We start from the raw sequence: 22,787 nt of genomic DNA, 5'->3' as shown, positions 1-22,787 counted from the left end.
TACACAAAATTTCTCGTATCTCAAACGCTCAGAAACATCCCAAACCACTGAAATAATTTGATTTTAAAAGTTACTCAGAACATCACAAGCGTACTGTAATATAATACAACAATAATGTACAGAATAACAGTAAAAAGCTAAAGCAATCAGATAAAATAGAAGTTTCTGCCTTTTACTTTCGTACGACTCAATATTTTTTGGTACGCTCTGCAAAGGCAGAATACAGGAACTTCTGAATAAGGTCAAAGGTCAAATAAGAGGTCAGGATTAATATGTAGAAACAATAACCTGATATAAAGATATAAAACTGACACATATCCAATAATCTGCCTGCAACTATTTTGGCTCAACAGCAAGAAAACTTTAAAGTCATTTTTCTCAGTTCTGCTCTCTGAGAATCACTGCTATAGAATATATATTGTATAGATTTTTATTCTCAGTTTCTATTTTACGTTACTTTTTGCTGTACTTGTGTTTCTCCTACTTTGTACCAACTTTGACTGTTATTCTCCACAACATCAAGGCAAATTCCTGTTAGGTAAAAACCTTCTTGGCATTAAACCTGCTTCTGTTTCTGAGAAGGAGACGGGCAGGACGGTCCTGTTGAAAACAACGCAGATAAACTGAAATCACTTGTTGCAAAAAAAACCAAAGAAACCTCAGACCAGACAGAATGACGGGTTACCAAAAATCTGCCCAGGTCACTCCTCAGTCTTTTGTTTACAAAACCCGCTGGTCTCCGTTTCTCAGTTCACATTCGATCGATACAAACAGGACTGCAGATGAATCTCTGCAGAGGAAGAGGAGGCTGCACAGAGAAACAGACTGTGGAGAAAGAAAATGAAGCCTGTGAAGATGTTTCCCTTCACAGAAGGTCGATGCAAACTGGATTATTGACCGAGCTGCAAGTATTCTACTTAAAGGGATAGTTCAAATTGTGGTTAAGTAAAGCCACAGTGTTATTATTCATAATGTTGGGTGAAGTTATTGTAGTTTTTGAAAAAGTAATTAAGTGTAATTTACTCTTTTTTTTTCAGTGATCACATCACTGTAGAGATCAGAAGAAAACTCTTCTCTGTCACTGAGTCACCGTGAGACGTAGTTAAACATCTGTGAACAAATATAAAATGATAAAACACCCGTCAGCCTCTCACCACACCGTCCACACACTGTTTGTTCTCTGTTGTTTTTCAGCAGAAATGATTAGTACCTGCTGGGATCCTGCTGACGCTCAGCAGGGGGCAGTTCTGGCTCGTCTGACAGTCCGACAATTATCATCTCGGGGGTAAACACAGACTTTGTGTCCCGCTGCGAGTGTGAAATGACAGCAGCGAGAAGGAGACTGCGACGAACTGAGCTGATCTGAAACACACTCTTTGTTCTGCAGGACTGCCTCTGCAGAGATGAGTGGCAGTGACTTACCTGATAACTTGGTGAGTGTGTGTGTATGTGTGTGTGTGTGTGTGTGTGTGTGTGTGTGTGTAATGCGGCAGCCTTCAATGTGTTAATTGACTCTTGCTGTGTTTAACAGGCAGAGTTCTGTCTGTGCACCACTGTTGCCTAAAAATACGCTGATTCTGTCTGTGTCTTCACCTGATGACGGCCTACAAGCCCTTCAGCCATTCCCAAAGTAGTAATTATATCTGCAGCATTTAAAATGTGCATATTATTTCACTGATGAGTCAAAAAAAAAAAAAGCCTGTTAATTCCTCCTAATTGCACTTAGGTTGTCTCATTTCAGGAATTGGTGTCCTACACTGTAAAAGATAAAGGAAGAAAAAAAAAGATTTCTCCTTTAAGTGTTATTTCAGCTTTTGAACTTTATGAATGAAGGGCTACAACACATCGTCTAGTTCAGCCACAGGATGATGATCTGATATTTTGCGACATCCTCGTAAATTTAAATGTAAATGTAAAATTGTAAATGGAGTCTGGAGGGTCCTGTTTGTTTTGTCACGACCTGCTTACTCAAAACAATCCTCAGATCTTGAGCAGCTGCATGTGGGAACTACTTTCTTTCTCCTGGAAATGAAATAGTTCCTACATGAAACTGCTCACAACAAGACCTGTGGATTATCTCGAGTAACCTGGTCATGATTTCTGGAAAGAAACGTTGCTGTTGAGTTTTTCAAATGCACTTTTTGGCCACAAGCCGAGTGCCTTCTAGTCCCATTAATTTTGGAGAGAAGGCGGACATCTCTACGTCTGATATCTCTAAAACTCTGAAACTCACATCAAAAAAATCTTGGATGATTAAATATCACTACAGGCCAGAGGAAAAATCCATGTGTTTGATTTGGTGGTGGATTGTCCCTTTAAATATTAATGTATGTTAAACCACCCAACAGTATGACTCTGTAAAAATACTCTGACCAAGTAAAAGTGAAAGTACATAAGAACTTTATATTCTGTTTGGGAGTTGAATCCACAGCACGGAGCTGCACTGACGGTGTCTGAGAGGAGGCGTGATGGACTGAGAGGAAGACAAAGTGACAGACGTGACTCAGTTTCTCTCCTGTCAAACAGGAGGAAGAGCAGAACGACAGGGCTGCTGAGGAGGAGGAGGAGGAAGAGGAGCAGGAAAACAACAGGCGGAGTGATGGAGCTCTGCACATCGTGGGACGAACGAAGTGTCTGCTGTTGTCACCAGCTGCCTGTCAACCTACCTGTCAGGGAGGAAACCAAGGAACTTAACCCTTAAATGTGCACATATTAACATTTTGGGATATTAATTAATTTGTTTGTTTCTTTTAAATAGTTAATTCGCCAACTTTTAAACATTTCATAATCAGTTAATTTGCTATTTTCATTAATGTTTTGCATAAGAGTTTTAAAAAGTGAAGAAAAACTGAAGGATAGTTATTCACACACAGTTAGACCACTGGAAACACATCTAATCTTTGAATGAATGAGTTATTAACATTTATAAACAAGACAGATTATTATAGCGCCACCTGAGAAAGGAAGGATTCTTGATGCAAATCATGATGTTAAAACTGGAGATGATTAAACACAGACTCCTGTTTCTTTGTCTCTGTGTTATAATGAATTTAAAGTTTGAGAGAGCGCACACAGTGACCTGCAGACCGAGTTAATCAGTATTAAAAAAACATGTTCTATTTATTATTCTATTTTCAAACCAAAATCATCAATAAATGTTTTTCAGATTACATTAACTGGGGCGGTGACAGCAGCAAACACCCAGGTGCTGTACTTCACTGCAATTTTAAGGTATTTACACTTGAGAATTTCCTATTTTCTGCAACTTTATACGTCTACTGCAAGGACAAGGAGTTGGTGGTGGGATTAAGGAAGCATTATTTTAATATCTTATTATTTATTTTTAGTTAATTCTTACTTTTGTTCTTTTTAAATACTTTTATTTTATTGGATTCTGCTTTTATTTTGCAGTTGAGAAGCACTTTATAACTTTAACTTTGTTGAAATGTGCTTTAGAAAGAAAATTCAGGTTTCTTCTTCTTATTATTATTATTATTATAATCATCATTCTTGTCATAATTAAAGTATCCTCGATTCCTCGTGTCAGACCTGAATGTGGTTTGATTCTGACAGTATAACCAGTAGGAGCGCCTGTCCAGCAGGGGGCAGTGCACCTTCACCATTAGATGAATGAACAACCAGTGAACTGAAGAAACAGAGGAAGTAAAGTAACAACGGACTCATGTCTGACCGCTGCAGAAACGACTGAAATGGAAGAAACAGAGTTTGATGATATTTTAGATGACTGGTTTATCGAGTCCCTGAAAACGTGAGAAATGTTTATTTCTTGTTAAAACCTTTAAAGTTCATGTAAGCTAACAGCTAGAAGCCACATGCATTCAAGAAGCGCTACTAACTAGCATCGCCAACTGAACCCCGTTTAAACATCCTGTAGTTTTATTTCTCCTTACTTACCTGCAGGTGTACATTTCTTTTATATAATATTACAACACATTTCCTGCATCTAACTCGGCTGTTTTTCAATTCGGCTCGCATTTAATACACTTAAAAGCCCCTCGCTCTGCTCAAAGCTGAAGTTTGAGAAGTGGTTAGCTCAGTCAGCTCAAACGTTTTCTCATTTGAAAATCGCAGGATGCTACAACTCCGCTGCAATGCAGCAACGTGTGAACTCTGTCTTAGAAACTTATACTCGATGAACTGTATTCATGTCGAATTAAAAAGCTGATTCTATTGATTAAAAACATAAAGTCATATTTTATAGCTGAGGCATGTGTGCTTAACCCCGACATGGGAAATATTAAATATTATTATTTTTTTGACAGGAGTTTGGTGTCAATGTAAAATACTGCAGGCTGGAATAACAAATATATAATGTGTATATGAACTTAACTGATGATGAGTAACCTAACACTGCCACATGTCCATAGAAATATTATTGTAATGTTTTAATTTGATTTAATTTTGATTTTTACATTAAAGAGAGTGGCTTTAACAACTGTCTGGTTTCCTTTTGCAGGTACAAAGATCTGTATGTGTATCAGCTGGAGTCTCCCACCCAGGTCATCGAGTGGACATCAGGGAAGAGTGAGTCAATATTTCATTATAAAAAAAATCACCATTATCTGATTTTAATTTGATTTATTTAGTGCATTTTAAAAAACCAAAAACAACAGTATAAATAACAAAAATATACGAGAGGTCAAAAGCCCACAAGGCAAATCAAAATACAGTTACAACATCTGATTATTTAGTTTCACAACCTAACATCCTGTCAGAAAAATATATTCACCTTAAAAATCAAAAATGAATCAAAAACATAAAAGCAAGTTCTGGAATTTTGTAAAAAAAAAAAAAAAAAAAAGTGATTTTCAGATATTATTTAACACCGACAGGGACTGACTGAGAGCTGATTAACATTCCACAATATGAGTTTTATATATTTGATCAGAAAATGGTCCGAGACGTGTTTTTAACACAGGGAATGTGAAGATGACTGGACCGTCTGCTTTTACAGGAGTGATGATCTGAGTTGAACTTAAAATAATTCAAGAGAACTGAATACAAGCTGTCACTCTTATGAACGGCTTCATAAACAAATTCACACGTTTGAATTCTGTTAATGTCAAACAGACAAAATATTCAGCTTATGAAACACTGAGGGTGTCTTGAAATTAGGAAAAGCTGCAGCTTGATGGTTGAAAAAAAATGTATTTTCCCATATGATTGGAAGACACATCTCTCAGCACGTTGGGCTGCATCCTCAGTGATGTTCCCGGGGTCACAGGGGGTTTTGGGTTTTTCAACATCAGACCCCCTCACCCAGGTGACCCAGCTGGGGGTTGATCAGGTCCTAACTTTCATCCCAGCAGCAATAAGCCACGGGTCTGCCCTCTTTATCTAAAGCTCCCTCTGGGCCCCCTCTGCACAGCTCCAGTGACTCCGAGCCTTTACAGACTGAGCGTCCTACGAAACCGTACCAGCTTACTTCGGTTGGCTCGCAGTGAGCACAGCAGCCCTGGCTTCTGCACTGCTGCACAAGCTCACGGTAGTTGGTGAGCTCCCACACAAAGACCTCAGAGGGATGGACCTCTTTCTTCCTAGGATGGTGCTTGTTGGACTGGATTGCCATGGTTACTGCTTCTGCAGCTGCCTTGAGCCCCTGGACGTGGCACCAGTGACAGCATCCATCATCCAGGGCTTTGGGGCAGCCGCTAAGTAGATGTTAGAGGGACCCTCTTGATGATGCTGTGAAATTAAAACAATCTAACATTTTGTCAGCTCTGTCTGATTTTGAGTCTGCGTTTAATAAAAGATGTAATCACCACGAATTTGGCCCATTGCAAAGTTTAATAGTAGAATTCAATCTGTTAAAATATATTTTCCAGCAGAAGTGAAGAGTAAAAATCAAACCCCCTCAAAACAGGGTTTTGTTCCAATTCTCAAGAATGAGAATCTTATCTTTACCTTATATCTACAGTAAGTAAGTACTGTTTATTCTGTGTGATCTAGTTTTAGGCTGCTTTCACACCTTAAAGCTTTTTTTTTGAGACATGGTTTACATTTGGTCCGGTTAGATTTGGTTTTACACTGCAGTTATCCAAGCAGACTAAAGAACTTTACATGTCATAGATTCGTCCTATGTGGGCGGCGTCTCCCTTTGTTTGACACTGATTGGTCTCTCTGACATCGACATGTTTATGGTTTGATGGAGAGTTGACTGAACAGATTCACATCGTTGTCACCATGTTATTATTATGATGTCACCACTAACAGCAACACCAAACTGAAACAACAGAAAAGTGTTGCATTTTTATGAGTTCGTCAGACCAGATGTCAATTAAACATCTGGTTTCCTCCTGTGCTCATCTGCTCCTGCGGCTCATTTTGTTTTGGTGATGTCCTGTCGTAACTTCCACCATGAACCTTGTTTCAGTTTGATCCAGTTTGGTCTGGACCTCCACGGGTCCACGGACCTGTGATTCTGGTCTGGATCAAACTGAAAAGACTGAATGTTCGGTCCAAACAGAGAAGGTGTGAAAATGCTCTTAGTCGTAGTGTTTTGACTAAAATACCATTTACTTTCAGTCATATTTTAGTCTGACTTGTTTCAGTTTTCTGTGTCTGCATGAATTTTGGGATAACTTGTTTGCAAATGTCGCTTCAGGTTTGTTATGTTTTTACATCTGATTGTGGCTCCACAGGGTTTACAAACTTGTTTTCTTTGACATCAAATCTTCTCTTTCTCCCAAACATTTTACATTTCTGAACAGTTTATGCAGCTTGTTGACTTCAGGTGTATCAGTCCAACTGTGTGCAGCTCACCTCCCCATCACACAGAGATTAGTTCTGATTGGATCCTTTCTGAACTCATCCCTCCCTAATAGATTTGTGTCAGTAGTTTTAGTTGTCTTGTTTTTGTCAGTGAAAAATGTTTTTGACAAAAACTATAACGAAAATTATTAGTCAACAAAATTAACGCTGTTGGTCTGACTGCAAATTTGTCTGACAATTTTTAAAAGTTATCAGATAATAGTGAAGAAGAGAAAACATAACAAACAACCCACAATGTTTGGAAATAACACTTAATAAGAGACAGATTTAGGAAGATACAGACCCCCAACAGACCCGTCTTTTATCCACTGAGACGAAAATGAATGACAAACATTCACACAAAACATCAGCAGGACACGTCTGATTATGTTTCACAACTTTACAAGAGAAAATGATCACAGTGCAGATTTCCAGTGACAAAATAATAATGTTTGGCTTTCTTCTGTTTGCAGCCGTGTGTGTCGCAGGAAACCGTTCGTCTAAAAATGAAATTCTGGAGCTGCGTTTGCCTCTGAAACTCTTCGCGGATGAAAATAAGGTAACAATCATACAAACACAACCTCTGCATGTCACTTTTTAGCCTCTGCTACAGTGTGACTGAGTGTGTGTGTGTGTGTGTGTGTGTGTGTGTGTGTGTGTGTGTTGTGTTTAGGGTCTCTGTGCAGAGCGGGATTTCAAAGTTGTCCATGGTGGCTTCACAGACGGTCCAGTTCGCCGCCTCACACACGTCCCAGGAACAAGGTGAGGTTCTAACAGTCCAGCTGTCTCACCTGGAATCAACCTACACCTATTTTGTTTTATAATAGTACTTTATATATTCAGTATATTCACATTATTTTATTAAACCCAGTGATGTGAAGATAAAATAAATAGATTTGTTGCCATTTAAACCTGCCATAAGGAGGTTTTAAGTCATTATCAGAGAATCTCAATTTAATATTGATGCCTTTTGATGACCTACAAAAGCAAACAACACGATCTGCAAGAAGATCAGTTATTTCTGGATGGCTGTTCTGATGGCTGCCACCAAGTCAGATTAAATGAACCTGTATTTACATTTTTTCACAGTGAGTAGTGTGTTAGCCAGTTAAAAAGAAGCAGATGGAGATTTTTATTCAGATAATTTTATTTTTGAAGTTATATTCTGCGGTTATGATGCATCCTGGGCTCAGTGATGCCCAAGATTTGTTTTTCCCCTTTAGCAGAATGATAATGTGACACGGGGCTGGAGAAATGTGCGTCTCAGCAGGATGTTCGTGGTGTATTGTGAAGGACTGGTGTTCATGAGTCTTGTTACGTCTTGTTGTTTTGACAGGTGTGTTGTTACCAACGACGGGCGGAGCTCCGACCTGCAGGTGTGGGACTTTGGAGGAGACGACAGCGGTGAGTTGAATTTGAGACGTGCAGCTTCCTCTGGTCAAAGTCACCGGGCTTGGGTCAGAATTAAATTTTGCATTTAGTCAGCATGTACAGTTGGTCAAATCAGATTAATCTTAGAGAAACAGCACTCAGACCTGCAAACTCATAAGAGGTGAAACTCCATCATCCATAAATCATCGCTTAGGTCAGCAGTTAAGTCACCATAAATAAAACTGGCAACCAGGGAGGAGTAACTAACTTTATTTACAGCAGAACATAGTCAGCATTTAGAATTTGTTTTATCAATAATTTCTCACAAAAATATATTTCATAATTTTAAAATTGTCATATTTTAGGGATGTAATAAAAAAAAAAATCAGATAATCCTTGACAGTGTAATCTGGGCTGATTACAGTCACTTATTTTTATACAATCCTGATTACATGTAATCTGTTACCTCCAAACCCTGAAAGTCGCATCAGGTTAAAATACGAAACCATGAAGAAAATCAGAAAAGCCCAAAATGTTTTTTTTTTTTTTTTTGGGACAAAGCCGACTGAAAACATGAAAACACTCGACTTATTTAGTAAAAGTGACAAAACGATACAAAATTGAAAAGTCTGTCATTTTTTCTTCAACCTTTTGATTTGTAAGTGAATTGAGTTTAAATTCTAAAGTCAGGCTGGTGGTGTTTTTTTTTCCTCACAATGTGATTGGTTATCTGCTGTGTCTCATCGTCCAATGACAGATGTGATCAGAAGAACGGCAAGTCTGAAGGGCGGGAGCGTTTCGGAGAGAGGCAGCAGGATCGCAGCTCGACTCTCGTCACCACCTCAAGTTCTTCATGGAGCTCAGAGCAGCGACGTCCAGCTGACTCAGCTGACCTCAGGACAGACGCTGTATAAACTAGGTAACACTCACATGTACACTTCTGTTAACTTTAGGGACGTAACAATACCGAACGCTCCTGGTACGATTTTATCAAGATAGAAAGTCCACAATGCAAATAAATCACAATATTATAAAAAAAAAAGGAAAAAGCACCACTTGAAACTTAGTTTACAGGTCAAATTAAAGCACCTCTGTTCTTTAATAAAATAAAAGCAGCCAGCCATGATTTAAACATGCAGAAGATTGGCATGAATTGTCTTTGATAATGAATGTTTGAATTAATGTATAACTGCAAAGCAAAAACAATGCAGCAGCCATTTGGGAAAAAAAAAGAAGATAAAAATAATAGTCACTGCATATATTGTCACAGTCAGATATAATGCTGGGACATTTTTATTGCAGTATTCTATATATTGTTACATCCGTAATAAACATGTATTTTGTTTTTATTGGAAGCTCGTCAGTTTGAATGCTGTCAGCAGCAGAGGAGAAACTTTCTTTGCTTCATTGTCAAAAAGGAAGTTGTTGAGTTTGTTAAAATATAGCTGTGTTTCAATAAATTTTAAGTGTAGTTTATGCAAAAAATAACAAAGAACAAGCGCACTCTAAACAGTCAGTATGTGTACTCGTGCTGTTACAATGCACAAAGGAAAGAGAAGCTTCTCACAGCTGCAAAAAAGAAAACTAATTCTAGTTCAACTTCTTTATTGTCATAAATAATTAGAGTCTCTCAGAGGGAGCAGCTCCAGAACAGACAAACCAAACACTGACTCTCAGTACCACCTTTGGTGTTTCTCATAGTTTAGTAGAAGGGGAGGGTGAGATGAGCTTTATTTAGTTGGTTGTAATCTTCATCTTCACGCTAGCTGTTACTAAATCCTACACACTGGTGCTTTAATTAGTATTTGAACAGAACTTTTCAGAATTGATCTTCAGTATCATTAAGTTATGTAGGATTATTTCTATAATGTCTCATGAGTTCTTTTGTGTTGTTTCATCCCAACAGAGACTGAAACTGCAGATCCTCTCAGTTCCCTGCATTTTCTGAGCGACACAGTCATCCTCGCTGGCTGCTGTAATGGGACCTTTTACATCGCTGACACTCGGACGTCTGCCGCTCCTCAGCTTTCACCTCCACCCGCGTCTTCAGGTAGATCTGTCCTCTGGTGGATGGACGCCTCTGCGGGTCCGTCTCGTTCGGATCCGTCCAGCTGTAGGGTCGTCAGAATCTCATCGTCTGGACAAGCGGTGATTTCAGACCTGAGGAACCCGGGAGGAGTTACGAGTCTGGCTCAGCTGGACGTCCGACCCCATCAGTGCAACCTGGACGACGTCCGAGTGTCGTGGGCTCCAGCGCTGGCTGACTGTATTGCAGTGTCAGGTTAGTTCACACCTGCACAGTAAACCAGAAACACTCTTTCTTGCTGAGAGTTAGATAAGAAGATTGATACCACTCCATTTGTCTGTGATAAATGTGAAATTACAGCCAGTTAGCTTAACTTAGCATAAACACTGGAAACAGCAGGCATTAACATGTTATATCTCATTTGTTTAACCTGTACAAAAACAAAGTGTAAAAATGACAGAGTGGTATCAATCTTTGCGTCTAATGCCAGGTTCATAGAGGAGGCGGAAGCACCGCCTGCTTTCTTTCTGTGCCAGTTTGAACCAGTTTGGCTGTTGAGGCAGAGTGCAGCTTGTGACATGCAGCGACAGCTTCGGTGTGTGTTCTGTCTTTTCAGCATGCTGCAAACAAACCTGGCAAGAAAACACACTGAAAGATCATAACACAAGATGATCATTGTAACTTCTTTATTGCAGAAGGTGCAACACCCAACTTATCCAGGAATGCTTAACAAACTTTACATCATAAATTCATGAGGTTATCAGATTAATGTGTGATTAGCAAAGAGCTAAGCACAGAGAAATGTGCTTCCTGTGTAAACAGCCAGGTTACTGCTGGCAGGAGAACTGACATATTGTGGCTCTGCCTCCTGTCTGAACCCGGCATTTCAAATATTTCTTTAAAAGAAAAATAAATATCACTAAAAAGATTGTAATGTCTGTTTTTGTGCTCATTGACAAATCAAGGTAGTTTATGAAATTGATACAAATCATATAACAAATCAGAAAGATCTGCTCATTGATTAGTAACAAATCTCCCACGAGTGAAAATACCTTTAAAATATTGTTTTCTTTAAGGTAAAAGTAACTGGATGTTGACATTATAAATGACATCAAGTAACAAGGTGAGAATCATCAGTATTCTGTATTATTCACCTAATCAGTAGTGGAGCTCAAAATAATGCAATCAGGCCATATCTCAAAACATAAACACCTTAGTGTATAAATTACAAGCAAACACATCATTTGTGCAAAATGTCAAGTTTATCCTGAAGGTGACACTTGAGGAAATGTCACGTGGTCAATAAAACCACAAGGGTTCATCCTCCGGGCAGCAGATCTCATGTCAGCAGTTATGATGTCATGCTGTCTGGATGCAGATTTTCCCGTTGTTTGACCCTGTGATGTGTCCCTCAGGAAAACCTTCACATTTTGCATCAATCATGTGTTTGATTGTAGATTACTTGAAGTGTGGTTGTATGATGTACTCATCCATAGTCAGTGTATTACCTACAGTAGATGGCGGTCAACACGCCTCCAATTTGGAGAAGCAGCAGGAGTTCTGGTGTAGGAAGCTAAGAAATGCACCGCTGTGGACAGGATCAGCAGTAAAACGGATTTTAGACACCTAAAAAACAAAATCAATATCACTTTAAGTGTATGCTCTTTTTAGAATTAGGACTGGGCAATATATTAATCTTACATGGATATCATGATGTCATAAGTGTTGTGTTTTCCTTGTTTTAAAGGCTGTGTTACAGTAAAGTGATGTAATATCCTGACTGTTCTAGCCGTTTTATTATAGTCATTATATCCACATTACTGATGAGTATTTATTAAATCTCATTGTGTATACAGGTATTTGATCAAAACTATCGTTATTTGTTGTCTGTGTTTTACTATTATGTCTGATGTTTTCAGATTAAAATTATGGCTGTAGATGTTTAATGAGGTGCTGATTTTAACAACTTTATATACTGTTGGCTTGATCATAAGGTTTGCTATTCAAGACAAAATAGGTTTATGGAGATATATATCGTATATCAGCCTAAAACTATAGATATTAATTCTAAGCAGTAGCCCTTTTTAAAATATTCTCCCTGCTCTACTTTGCTGTCAGACAACCTTGTTAGACAGGAAACCACTGTTATGTAAGCCAACAAATATTGATCCCTACAAAGGCACCAGACTTCATTCGCAAAATCTTACTACAGAGAACACAGAAGCTGTTGGTCTACAGCTGCCTCGATCAGTTGGTTTGTGTTACTGTGTGACCTTAGGGTTAGTTTGGATTCACCAAAGTCACACAATCACACAAACAACTACTGAGGCAGCAGTGGAACAGCAACTCCTGAGCTCTGAAAGGTAAAATGAAATGTTGTTGAATGAGAGAGGGTGATATTTGGCTTATTTATTGGGTGTTTCTGATTTGAAAAGACTGTCTGATGACAAAGCAAAACTGTGATAATATTCTAAATATAGCATACACTTAAACTGATATATTTTTTTAGCTGTCTAAAATACATTTTGCTGCTGACCCTGTCCACAGCAGAACATTGCTTTGCTTCCTGCACCAGTGCTCTACACTGAGTATGTGCCAAATACCTCAACCACAAAAAATCTGAACTTTTCCTTTACAAATAAAATGACAGCCAGTAATAAACTGGAATTTTCTTTTAAGAACCAAGTTAGAAGATAAAGAAGTAAGATTTATTTCTCACCTCTCTGTGGCAGGTTTCAGTGGGACGGTTCAGATCTACAACACCTCAGTCTGGAGGTTGGAGCAGCAGGAAGCTCAGCCACTGTTCGAGCATCGCGGTCACGCAGTTTCATCACAGTCTGATGACGGCGCCCCCGTCTGCGTCACCGCCCACGTCTGGCATCCTGAGCGGCCACTGACGCTGCTATCTGCAGCCTCAGATGGCTCTGTCCACCTGTGGGACTGGGTCGACCAATCAGCTGGCAGCTCCTGACGGAAGATTCACGGGATAAAGACATAAAAGTGAAAGATAGTTACAGAAAAAAAATCAGGAAAGTACAAACATAAATGGAGCAGCGGTAATATACAGATATATTACTGTTGGACTGAAGTCACAGCTGTTCCTTTAAGTATTCTGACTTGAATACAAATGAGATCAGTAAATCATATACTGCTTTTTTCCAGCAAAACGGCAGCTTCACCTCCCACAGAGACTTGGATTATACTGCATGTTGCACCATCAACAAGTCTGGACAGTGTTTTGGATTCATGTACATGCAAGGAAAGTAAAATCTCTAGGAATTCAAGGGAACATAGGATGAATGATTGATACAGAAATCAATTTGGGGGTGAAGAGGTGGTCAGATTTGAACGGAGACATTCCAGTGACACAGTTCACATCTTAACCACTTGGTGAGAGAGATTACTGCTCCAGTAATAATATATCTGTACGGACAGAGAACAACAGAGAGGAGTTATATCTAGAAACCTGTTTTGGAAATTGGGTGACCCTTTAAAATCCAAATCCTGAACCCATCTGTGTTACAACATGACACATCTGTGATGCAGTGATGCAGCAGTAAGAGACTCTGTGATTTGAAACAAGTGAACTTCTCCATCAGAGAACTATGAGTAAAGATTGAGCCCAGCTCATCAGACATGAACTCTACAGCTTCTCTCTTGCTCTCTCAAGTGCAGAGATTCTGCTGATTAATGTTTTTCAAATGTTTTACTTTACAGAAATAAAACATTTTAAACACCACTCTCTGGCTGCGTTTGTAGTTTTGTTTTCTTGGGGTGCGTTCACCACAAGCCAGCTTCCTTCTTCCTTCCCCCCCCTTCCAGTGGACCACCATGGGACCTAACTATGGAAGAAATTTTGACTGCAGCCAATTATAAGAGGTCAATTTCAAAGATAACTTTACAAGTAAAGAAAGTCACAGTTTTTGGTAAAACCGTTGAAGTGTCAGACTGTGAAGATACATAATCAGAAAGATTACACACCCAAAAGTCACATGACATCACATTAGCCGCTGAAGCTCTGATACCAGTTTGTTTTTGAACCACGATGTAATCACACAACAGCAGGTCTTACTCGTTCTTTGTGTTAGCAGCTGATAAAAAGACCAGTACTTGCTGGATTAAACACTTCAGGCAAGACAACTTTACTTTCTTGACTTGTAAACTAATGCTGTAAATTCATAAACCTTGTGTGTAATCTGTGGCACCGTTGGCAGTCAGGCAGCTCAGTTGGTAGAGCATGTGCCCCACGAACTGAGGCAGCGAGTCCTCTGCAGGGGCCGCGAGTTTGACTCCCACATGTGGCCCTTTGCTGCATGTCACACCCCCCTCTCTGCTCCTTTACTGTCATATCTTCAGCTGTCCTGTCAATAAAACCAGGAAAAAGGCCCAGAAAATATTGTGGCACAGTTCAAACGGAATCAAAAGATAATTAGTCTCTCGCCATAGACTACTGTTAATATTTTTTCAAAATTCAGGTCGCATGGGGCAAACCGGAAGAAATGTGATTTAGGCACTCTATACTGTATCTGTCTTTTAACCACTGCATCTACAAATTCATGTTAAGACTCTTCCATGCAAAGTAAAAGCCACATATCAACAACATCCAGACACCAAAATGTGTGGTGCATAATAAAGCACAAAATACAACAGAAACCCCAGACTGCTGCGCAGCTGAAGTCGTATGTCGCGCCAGAATTAGAAAAAAATTTCAACAATTAGTGTCTTCAGTTCCCAAACACTGACTGAGTTCTATTAAAAGAAATGGTTAAGAATGATAATTTATCGCTGAAGAATTCGATCGGTCAAGCAAAATTTCATCAATCTACTGTCAAATAAAGATCTAAAATTTAATAGAGATCATTTCTATGAGCACAGTCTGCATGTTATGATATTCAGGTATACATGTAAGAAAATATGCCACATGCTGCTAACAAAACTTTGAGGGGGAAAAAATCATTTGGTATTAACCCTCTATGGTACCATGTTGCCCTCAGGCAACAAACCCATTTTTGCCCTGTCACATCTCCACAATGCATCCCTTTAAATGATGCGATACTTTAAAAAAGAGGTAAAACCATAGGGAACCATTAACAATGCTTTAAGTTGTCACATGACCTCCAGGAAGCGATTTTGAAACCCTTCTTGGCGGGCTTTTTCTAAGGAGACAGCTCTGCTATCTTGCTGCAAAAAAAAGGCTCAAAAAGTTATTTTTTGTCCCTTTTCTACCTGGAAAAAAATGTCTTCACACTAATAGGTGAGTAAACTTTAAGTTTTGATAGTTTCATGCAACTTATTTACTAATTTAATAGTGGATACTTGTTAAAATGCAGCTGTTGCCCTGAGGCAACAACGTGCCGTCATGGAAAGTTGCAATATTGCCTGCAACAGTGAACCATTATGGAATCACTATAGCAAACACAACACTGACCACTGGCCTATTTGGGTGGAGAAAAAGGGCAGATGCAGATACCCTGGATGTAATAGTGAAATCACAGTGCACAAAATGTGTCACCTGCTTGTGCTTCACTCCTGAAAAAAACTGCTTCATGGAGTTCCATAAGCACTGAGCAGCAACACCACAAGTGATGGCAACACATGTCAGGAAAGACACAGGGGACTGACACAAAACATGCACTGAAATGAAGCAGTGATGATCAAACACTGGAATTTGTTGTTTTTGTTTTTCAAATGGTTATGGTAATGGTTATCTTTGTTGATTTAAGTAGTTTAAAGTTTTACACTTTACACATTTATTTCAATGGGTTGTTCCTAAATGGTACAATGTTGCCTACAGGCAACATTTAGCCAAAAAACTTTTTAAATTCTTTTAAAAATTCTTTTTAATTTAAAATTTAAGATGAATTGTGACTTCTTGATGTTATTGAATATTTTTGCATATGTTTATGAAATAAACAATGTTCAAATTGGAAAAGGAACGTTCTTTTTCACTTATGCACCATTATGGTACAATGTTGCCTACAGGCAACGAACCCCAAAAACTTCCAAAAATAAAAATAAAAATAAAATTTCTTCAGATTATGTTTATTTATTCTATTTTGACACATAAAAACACATTTCCCTCACTGGCATCATAATGTGTACCATAGAGGGATATGACCATACATACATACATACATACATACATACATACATATGACCGTACGTACATACATACATATGACCATACATATGAGCATACATACATACATCTGACCATACATGCATACATACATACATACATACATACATACATACATATGAGCATACATACATACATACATATGAGCATACATACATACATACATACATATGAGCATACATACATACGAGCATACATACATACATACATACATCTGACCATACATGCATACATACATACATACATACATACATACATACATACATACATATGAGCATACATACATACATACATATGAGCATACATACATACATACATACATACATATGAGCATACATACATACATACATACATACATATGAGCATAAATACATACATACATACATACATATGAGCATACATACATACATACATACATACATATGAGCATACATACATGAGCATACATTCATACATATGGCCAAACATATGACCATGCATACAAACATACATACATATGACCATACATACATACAAACATACATACATACATACATACATACATACATGTGACCATACATACATATGACCATGCACATATACATACATACATATGACCATACATACATACATACATACATACTTATGACCATACATGCATACATATGACCATACATATATACATACATACATACGACCATGCATACATTTATATGACCATACATATATACACACATACATACATACATATGGTCATACATATGACCATGCATACATACATACATACATACATACATATGAGCATACATACATACATACATATGAGCATACATACATACATACATACATATGAGCATACATACATGAGCATACATTCATACATATGGCCAAACATATGACCATGCATACAAACATACATACATATGACCATACATACATACATACATACATACATACATACATACATATGACCATGCATACATACATACATACATATGACCATACATACATACATACATACATACATACATACTTATGACCATACATGCATACATATGACCATACATACATACATACATATGACCATGCATACATTCATATGACCATACATACATACACACATACATACATACAAATGGTCATACATATGACCATGCATACATACATACATACATATGAGCATACATGCATACATACATACATACATATGAGCATACATGCATACATACATACATACATATGACCATGCATACATACATACATATGACCAATCATACATACATATGAGCATACATACATACACACATACATATACGTATATGACCATACATACATACATACATACATACATACATACATATGAGCATACATACATATGAGCATATATACATACATACATATGACCATACATACATATGAGCATACATACATACATATGAGAATACATACATACATATGACCATGCATACATACATATGAGCATACATACATACATATGACCATGCATATGAGCATACATACATACATACATATGACCATACATACATACATACATATGAGAATACATACATACATATGACCATGCATACATACATATGAGCATACATACATATGAGCATACATACATACATACATACATATGAACATACATACATACATACATACATACATATGACCATACATACATACATACATACATACATATATATGACCATACATACATACATACATACATACATACATATATATATAAATTCTTTTAATAATTCTTTTTAATTTAAAATTTAAAATGAATTGTGACTTCTTGATGTTATTGAATATTTTTGCATATGTTTATGAAATAAACAATGTTCAAATTGGAAAAGGAACGTTCTTTTTCATTTACGCACCATTATGGTACAATGTTGCCTACAGGCAACGAACCCCAAAAACTTCCAAAAATAAAAATAAAAATAAAAATAAAATTTCTTCAGATTATGTTTATTTAGTCTATTTTGAGACATAAAAAAACATTTCCCTCACTGGCATCATAATGTGTACCATAGAGGGATATGACCATACATACATACATACATACATACATATGACCGTACATACATACATACACATACATACATATGAGCATACATACATATATACATACATGTGACCATACATACATATGACCATGCATATATACATACATACATATGACCATACATACATACATACATACATATATACTTATGACCATACATGCATACATATGACCATACATACATACATACATATGACCATGCATACATTCATATGACCATACATATATACACACATACATACATACATATGGTCATACATATGACCATGCATACATACATACATACATACATATGAGCATACATACATACATACATATGAGCATACATACATGAGCATACATTCATACATATGGCCAAACATATGACCATGCATACAAACATACGTACATATGACCATACATACATACATACATACATACATACTTATGACCATACATGCATACATATGACCATACATATATACATACATATGACCATGCATACATTCATATGACCATACATACATACATACATACATACATACATACATGTGACCATACATACATATGACCATGCATACACACATACGTACATATGACCATACATACATACATACATACATACATACTTATGACCATACATGCATACATATTACCATACATATATACATACATATGACCATGCATACATTCATATGACCATACATACATACACACATACATACATACAAATGGTCATACATATGACCATTCATACATACATACATACATACATACATATGAGCATACATGCATACATACATATGACCATGCATACATACATACATACATATGACCATGCATACATACATACATATGACCAACCATACATACATATGAGCATACATACATACACACATACATATATATGACCATACATACAGACATACACACGTACATATGAGCATACATACATATGAGCATATATACATACATACATATAAGCATACATACATATGAGCATACATACATATGAGAATACATACATACATATGACCATGCATACATACATATGAGCATACATACATACATATGACCATGCATACATACATATGAGCATACATACATACATACATATGAGCATACATACATACATACATATGAGAATACATACATACATATGACCATGCATACATACATATGACTATGCATACATACATATGAGCATACATGCATACATACATACATACATACATACATACATACATATGACCATGCATACATACATACATACATATGACCATACATACATACATACATACATACATACATACATATATATGACCATACATACATACATACATATATATATAAATTCTTTTAATAATTCTTTTTAATTAAAAATTTAAAATGAATTGTGACTTCTTGATGTTATTGAATATTTTTGCATATGTTTATGAAATAAACAATGTTCAAATTGGAAAAGGAATGTTCTTTTTCATTTACGCACCATTATGGTACAATGTTGCCTACAGGCAACGAACCCCAAAAACTTCCAAAAATAAAAATAAAAATAAAAATAAAATTTCTTCAGATTATGTTTATTTAGTCTATTTTGAGACATAAAAACACATTTCCCTCACTGGCATCATAATGTGTACCATAGAGGGATATGACCATACATACATACATACATACATATGACCGTACATACATACATACACATACATACATATGAGCATACATACATACATACATACATACATACATATGACCATACATGCATACATACATACATACATACATACATACATACATACATATGAGCATACATACATACATACATATGAGCATACATACATACATACATATGAGCATAAATACATACATACATACATATGAGCATACATACATACATACATATGAGCATACATACATACATACATATGTATATACATATGAGCATACATTCATACATATGGCCAAACATATGACCATGCATACAAACATACATACATACATACATACATATGACCATACATACATATGACCATGAATACATACATACATATGACCATACATACATACATACATACATACTTATGACCATACATGCATACATATGACCATACATACATACATACATATGACCATGCATACATTCATATGACCATACATACATACACACATACATACATACATACATATGGTCATACATATGACCATGCATACATACATACATACATATGAGCATACATGCATACATACATACATACATATGACCATGCATACATACATACATACATATGACCATGCATACATACATATGAGCATACATACATAGATACATATGACCATACATACATACATACATACATATGAGAATACATACATACATATGACCATGCATACATACATATGACTATGCATACATACATATGAGCATACATGCATACATACATACATACATACATACATACATATGACCATGCATACATACATACATACATATGACCATACATACATACATACATACATACATACATATATATGACCATACATACATACATACATACATACATACATACATATATATATAAATTCTTTTAATAATTCTTTTTAATTTAAAATTTAAAATGAATTGTGACTTCTTGATGTTATTGAATATTTTTGCATATGTTTATGAAATAAACAATGTTCAAATTGGAAAAGGAACGTTCTTTTTCATTTACGCACCATTATGGTACAATGTTGCCTACAGGCAACGAACCCCAAAAACTTCCAAAAATAAAAATAAAATTTCTTCAGATTATGTTTATTTAGTCTATTTTGAGACATAAAAACACATTTCCCTCACTGGCATCATAATGTGTACCATAGAGGGATATGACCATACATACATACATACATACATACATACATATGACCGTACATACATACATACACATACATACATATGAGCATACATACAAACATACATACATACATATGACCATACATGCATACATACATACATACATACATACATACATAAATACATATGAGCATACATACATACATACATATGAGCATACATACATACATACATATGAGCATACATACATACATACGTATATACATATGAGCATACATTCATACATATGGCCAAACATATGACCATGCATACAAACATACATACATACATACATACATACGACCATGCATACATACATACATATGACCATACATACATACATACATACATACTTATGACCATACATGCATACATATGACCATACATACATACATACATACATATGACCATGCATACATTCATATGACCATACATACATACACACATACATACATACATACATACATATGGTCATACATATGACCATGCATACATACATACATACATATGAGCATACATGCATACATACATACATACATCTGACCATGCATACATACTTACATACATATGACCATGCATACATACATACATATGACCAACCATACATACATATGAGCATACATACATACACACATACATACATACATACATATGGTCATACGTATGACCATGCATACATACATACACGTGACCATACATACATACATACATACATATGAGCATATATAAATACATACATATGACCATACATACATATGACCATACATACATACATATGAGAATACATACATACATATGACCATGCATACATACATATGAGCATACATACATACATATGACCATACATACATATGAGCATACATACATACATACATATGACCATACATACATACATATATATGACCATACATACATACATACATACATACATACATATATATAAATAAATTCTTTTTAATTTAAAATTTAAAATGAATTGTGACTTCTTGATGTTATTGAATATTTTTGCATATTTTTATGAAATAAACAATGTTCAAATTGGAAAAGGAACTTTCTTTTTCACTTACGTACCATTCTGGTACAATGTTGCCTACAGGCAACGAACCCCAAAAACTTCCAAAAATAAAAATAAAAATAAAATTTCTTCAGATTATGTTTATTTAGTCTATTTTGAGACATAAAAACACATTTCCCTCACTGGCATCATAATGTGTACCATAGAGGGATATGACCGACCATCCATCCATCCATCCATCCATACATCCATACATCCATACATACATACATACACATACATACATATGAGCATACATACATATGAGCATACATACATACATACATACATACATACATACATATGACCATACATTCATACATATGGCCAAACATATGACCATGCATACAAACATATGACCATACATACATACATATGACCATACATACATACATACATATATACATATGACCATACATACATACATACATACTTATGACCATACATGCATACATATGACCATACATACATACATACATATGACCATACATACATATTACCATGCATACATTCATATGA

General features: G+C 36.2%; 1 protein-coding gene across 1 annotated transcript; it reads left to right on the top strand.

Annotated features, from left to right (window-relative positions):
• Positions 1 to 653: 653 nt before the first annotated feature.
• Positions 654 to 13,144, top strand: wdr73 (WD repeat domain 73). The gene is made up of 11 exons (XM_084727446.1): positions 654 to 1,433; positions 2,527 to 2,703; positions 3,167 to 3,231; positions 3,574 to 3,769; positions 4,478 to 4,545; positions 7,245 to 7,330; positions 7,445 to 7,533; positions 8,108 to 8,175; positions 8,900 to 9,061; positions 10,049 to 10,423; positions 12,901 to 13,144. The coding sequence occupies exons 4-11, from the start codon at positions 3,711 to 3,713 to the stop codon at positions 13,137 to 13,139; spliced, it is 1,146 nt and encodes a 381-aa protein (XP_084583572.1). The 5' UTR covers positions 654 to 1,433; positions 2,527 to 2,703; positions 3,167 to 3,231; positions 3,574 to 3,710; the 3' UTR covers positions 13,140 to 13,144.
• Positions 13,145 to 22,787: the final 9,643 nt, after the last annotated feature.

The sequence above is a fragment of the Lutjanus erythropterus genome, chromosome 9 (assembly GCF_056507025.1).
Source record: "Lutjanus erythropterus isolate fLutEry1 chromosome 9, fLutEry1.hap2, whole genome shotgun sequence".
Taxonomy (NCBI): Eukaryota; Metazoa; Chordata; class Actinopteri; order Lutjaniformes; family Lutjanidae; genus Lutjanus; species Lutjanus erythropterus.
The sequence above is the reverse complement of the archived record's forward strand: the minus strand, read 5'-3'. Positions and strand labels throughout refer to the sequence as shown.

Coding starts and splice junctions, on each gene's coding strand:
- wdr73 (XM_084727446.1), top strand. CDS start 3,711: ATGGAAGAAACAGAGTTTGATGATATTTTAGATGACTGGTTTATCGAG. Junction 7,331..7,444: donor TCTTCGCGGATGAAAATAAG/GTAACAATCATA, acceptor TGTTGTGTTTAG/GGTCTCTGTGCAGAGCGGGA. Junction 7,534..8,107: donor ACACACGTCCCAGGAACAAG/GTGAGGTTCTAA, acceptor TTGTTTTGACAG/GTGTGTTGTTACCAACGACG.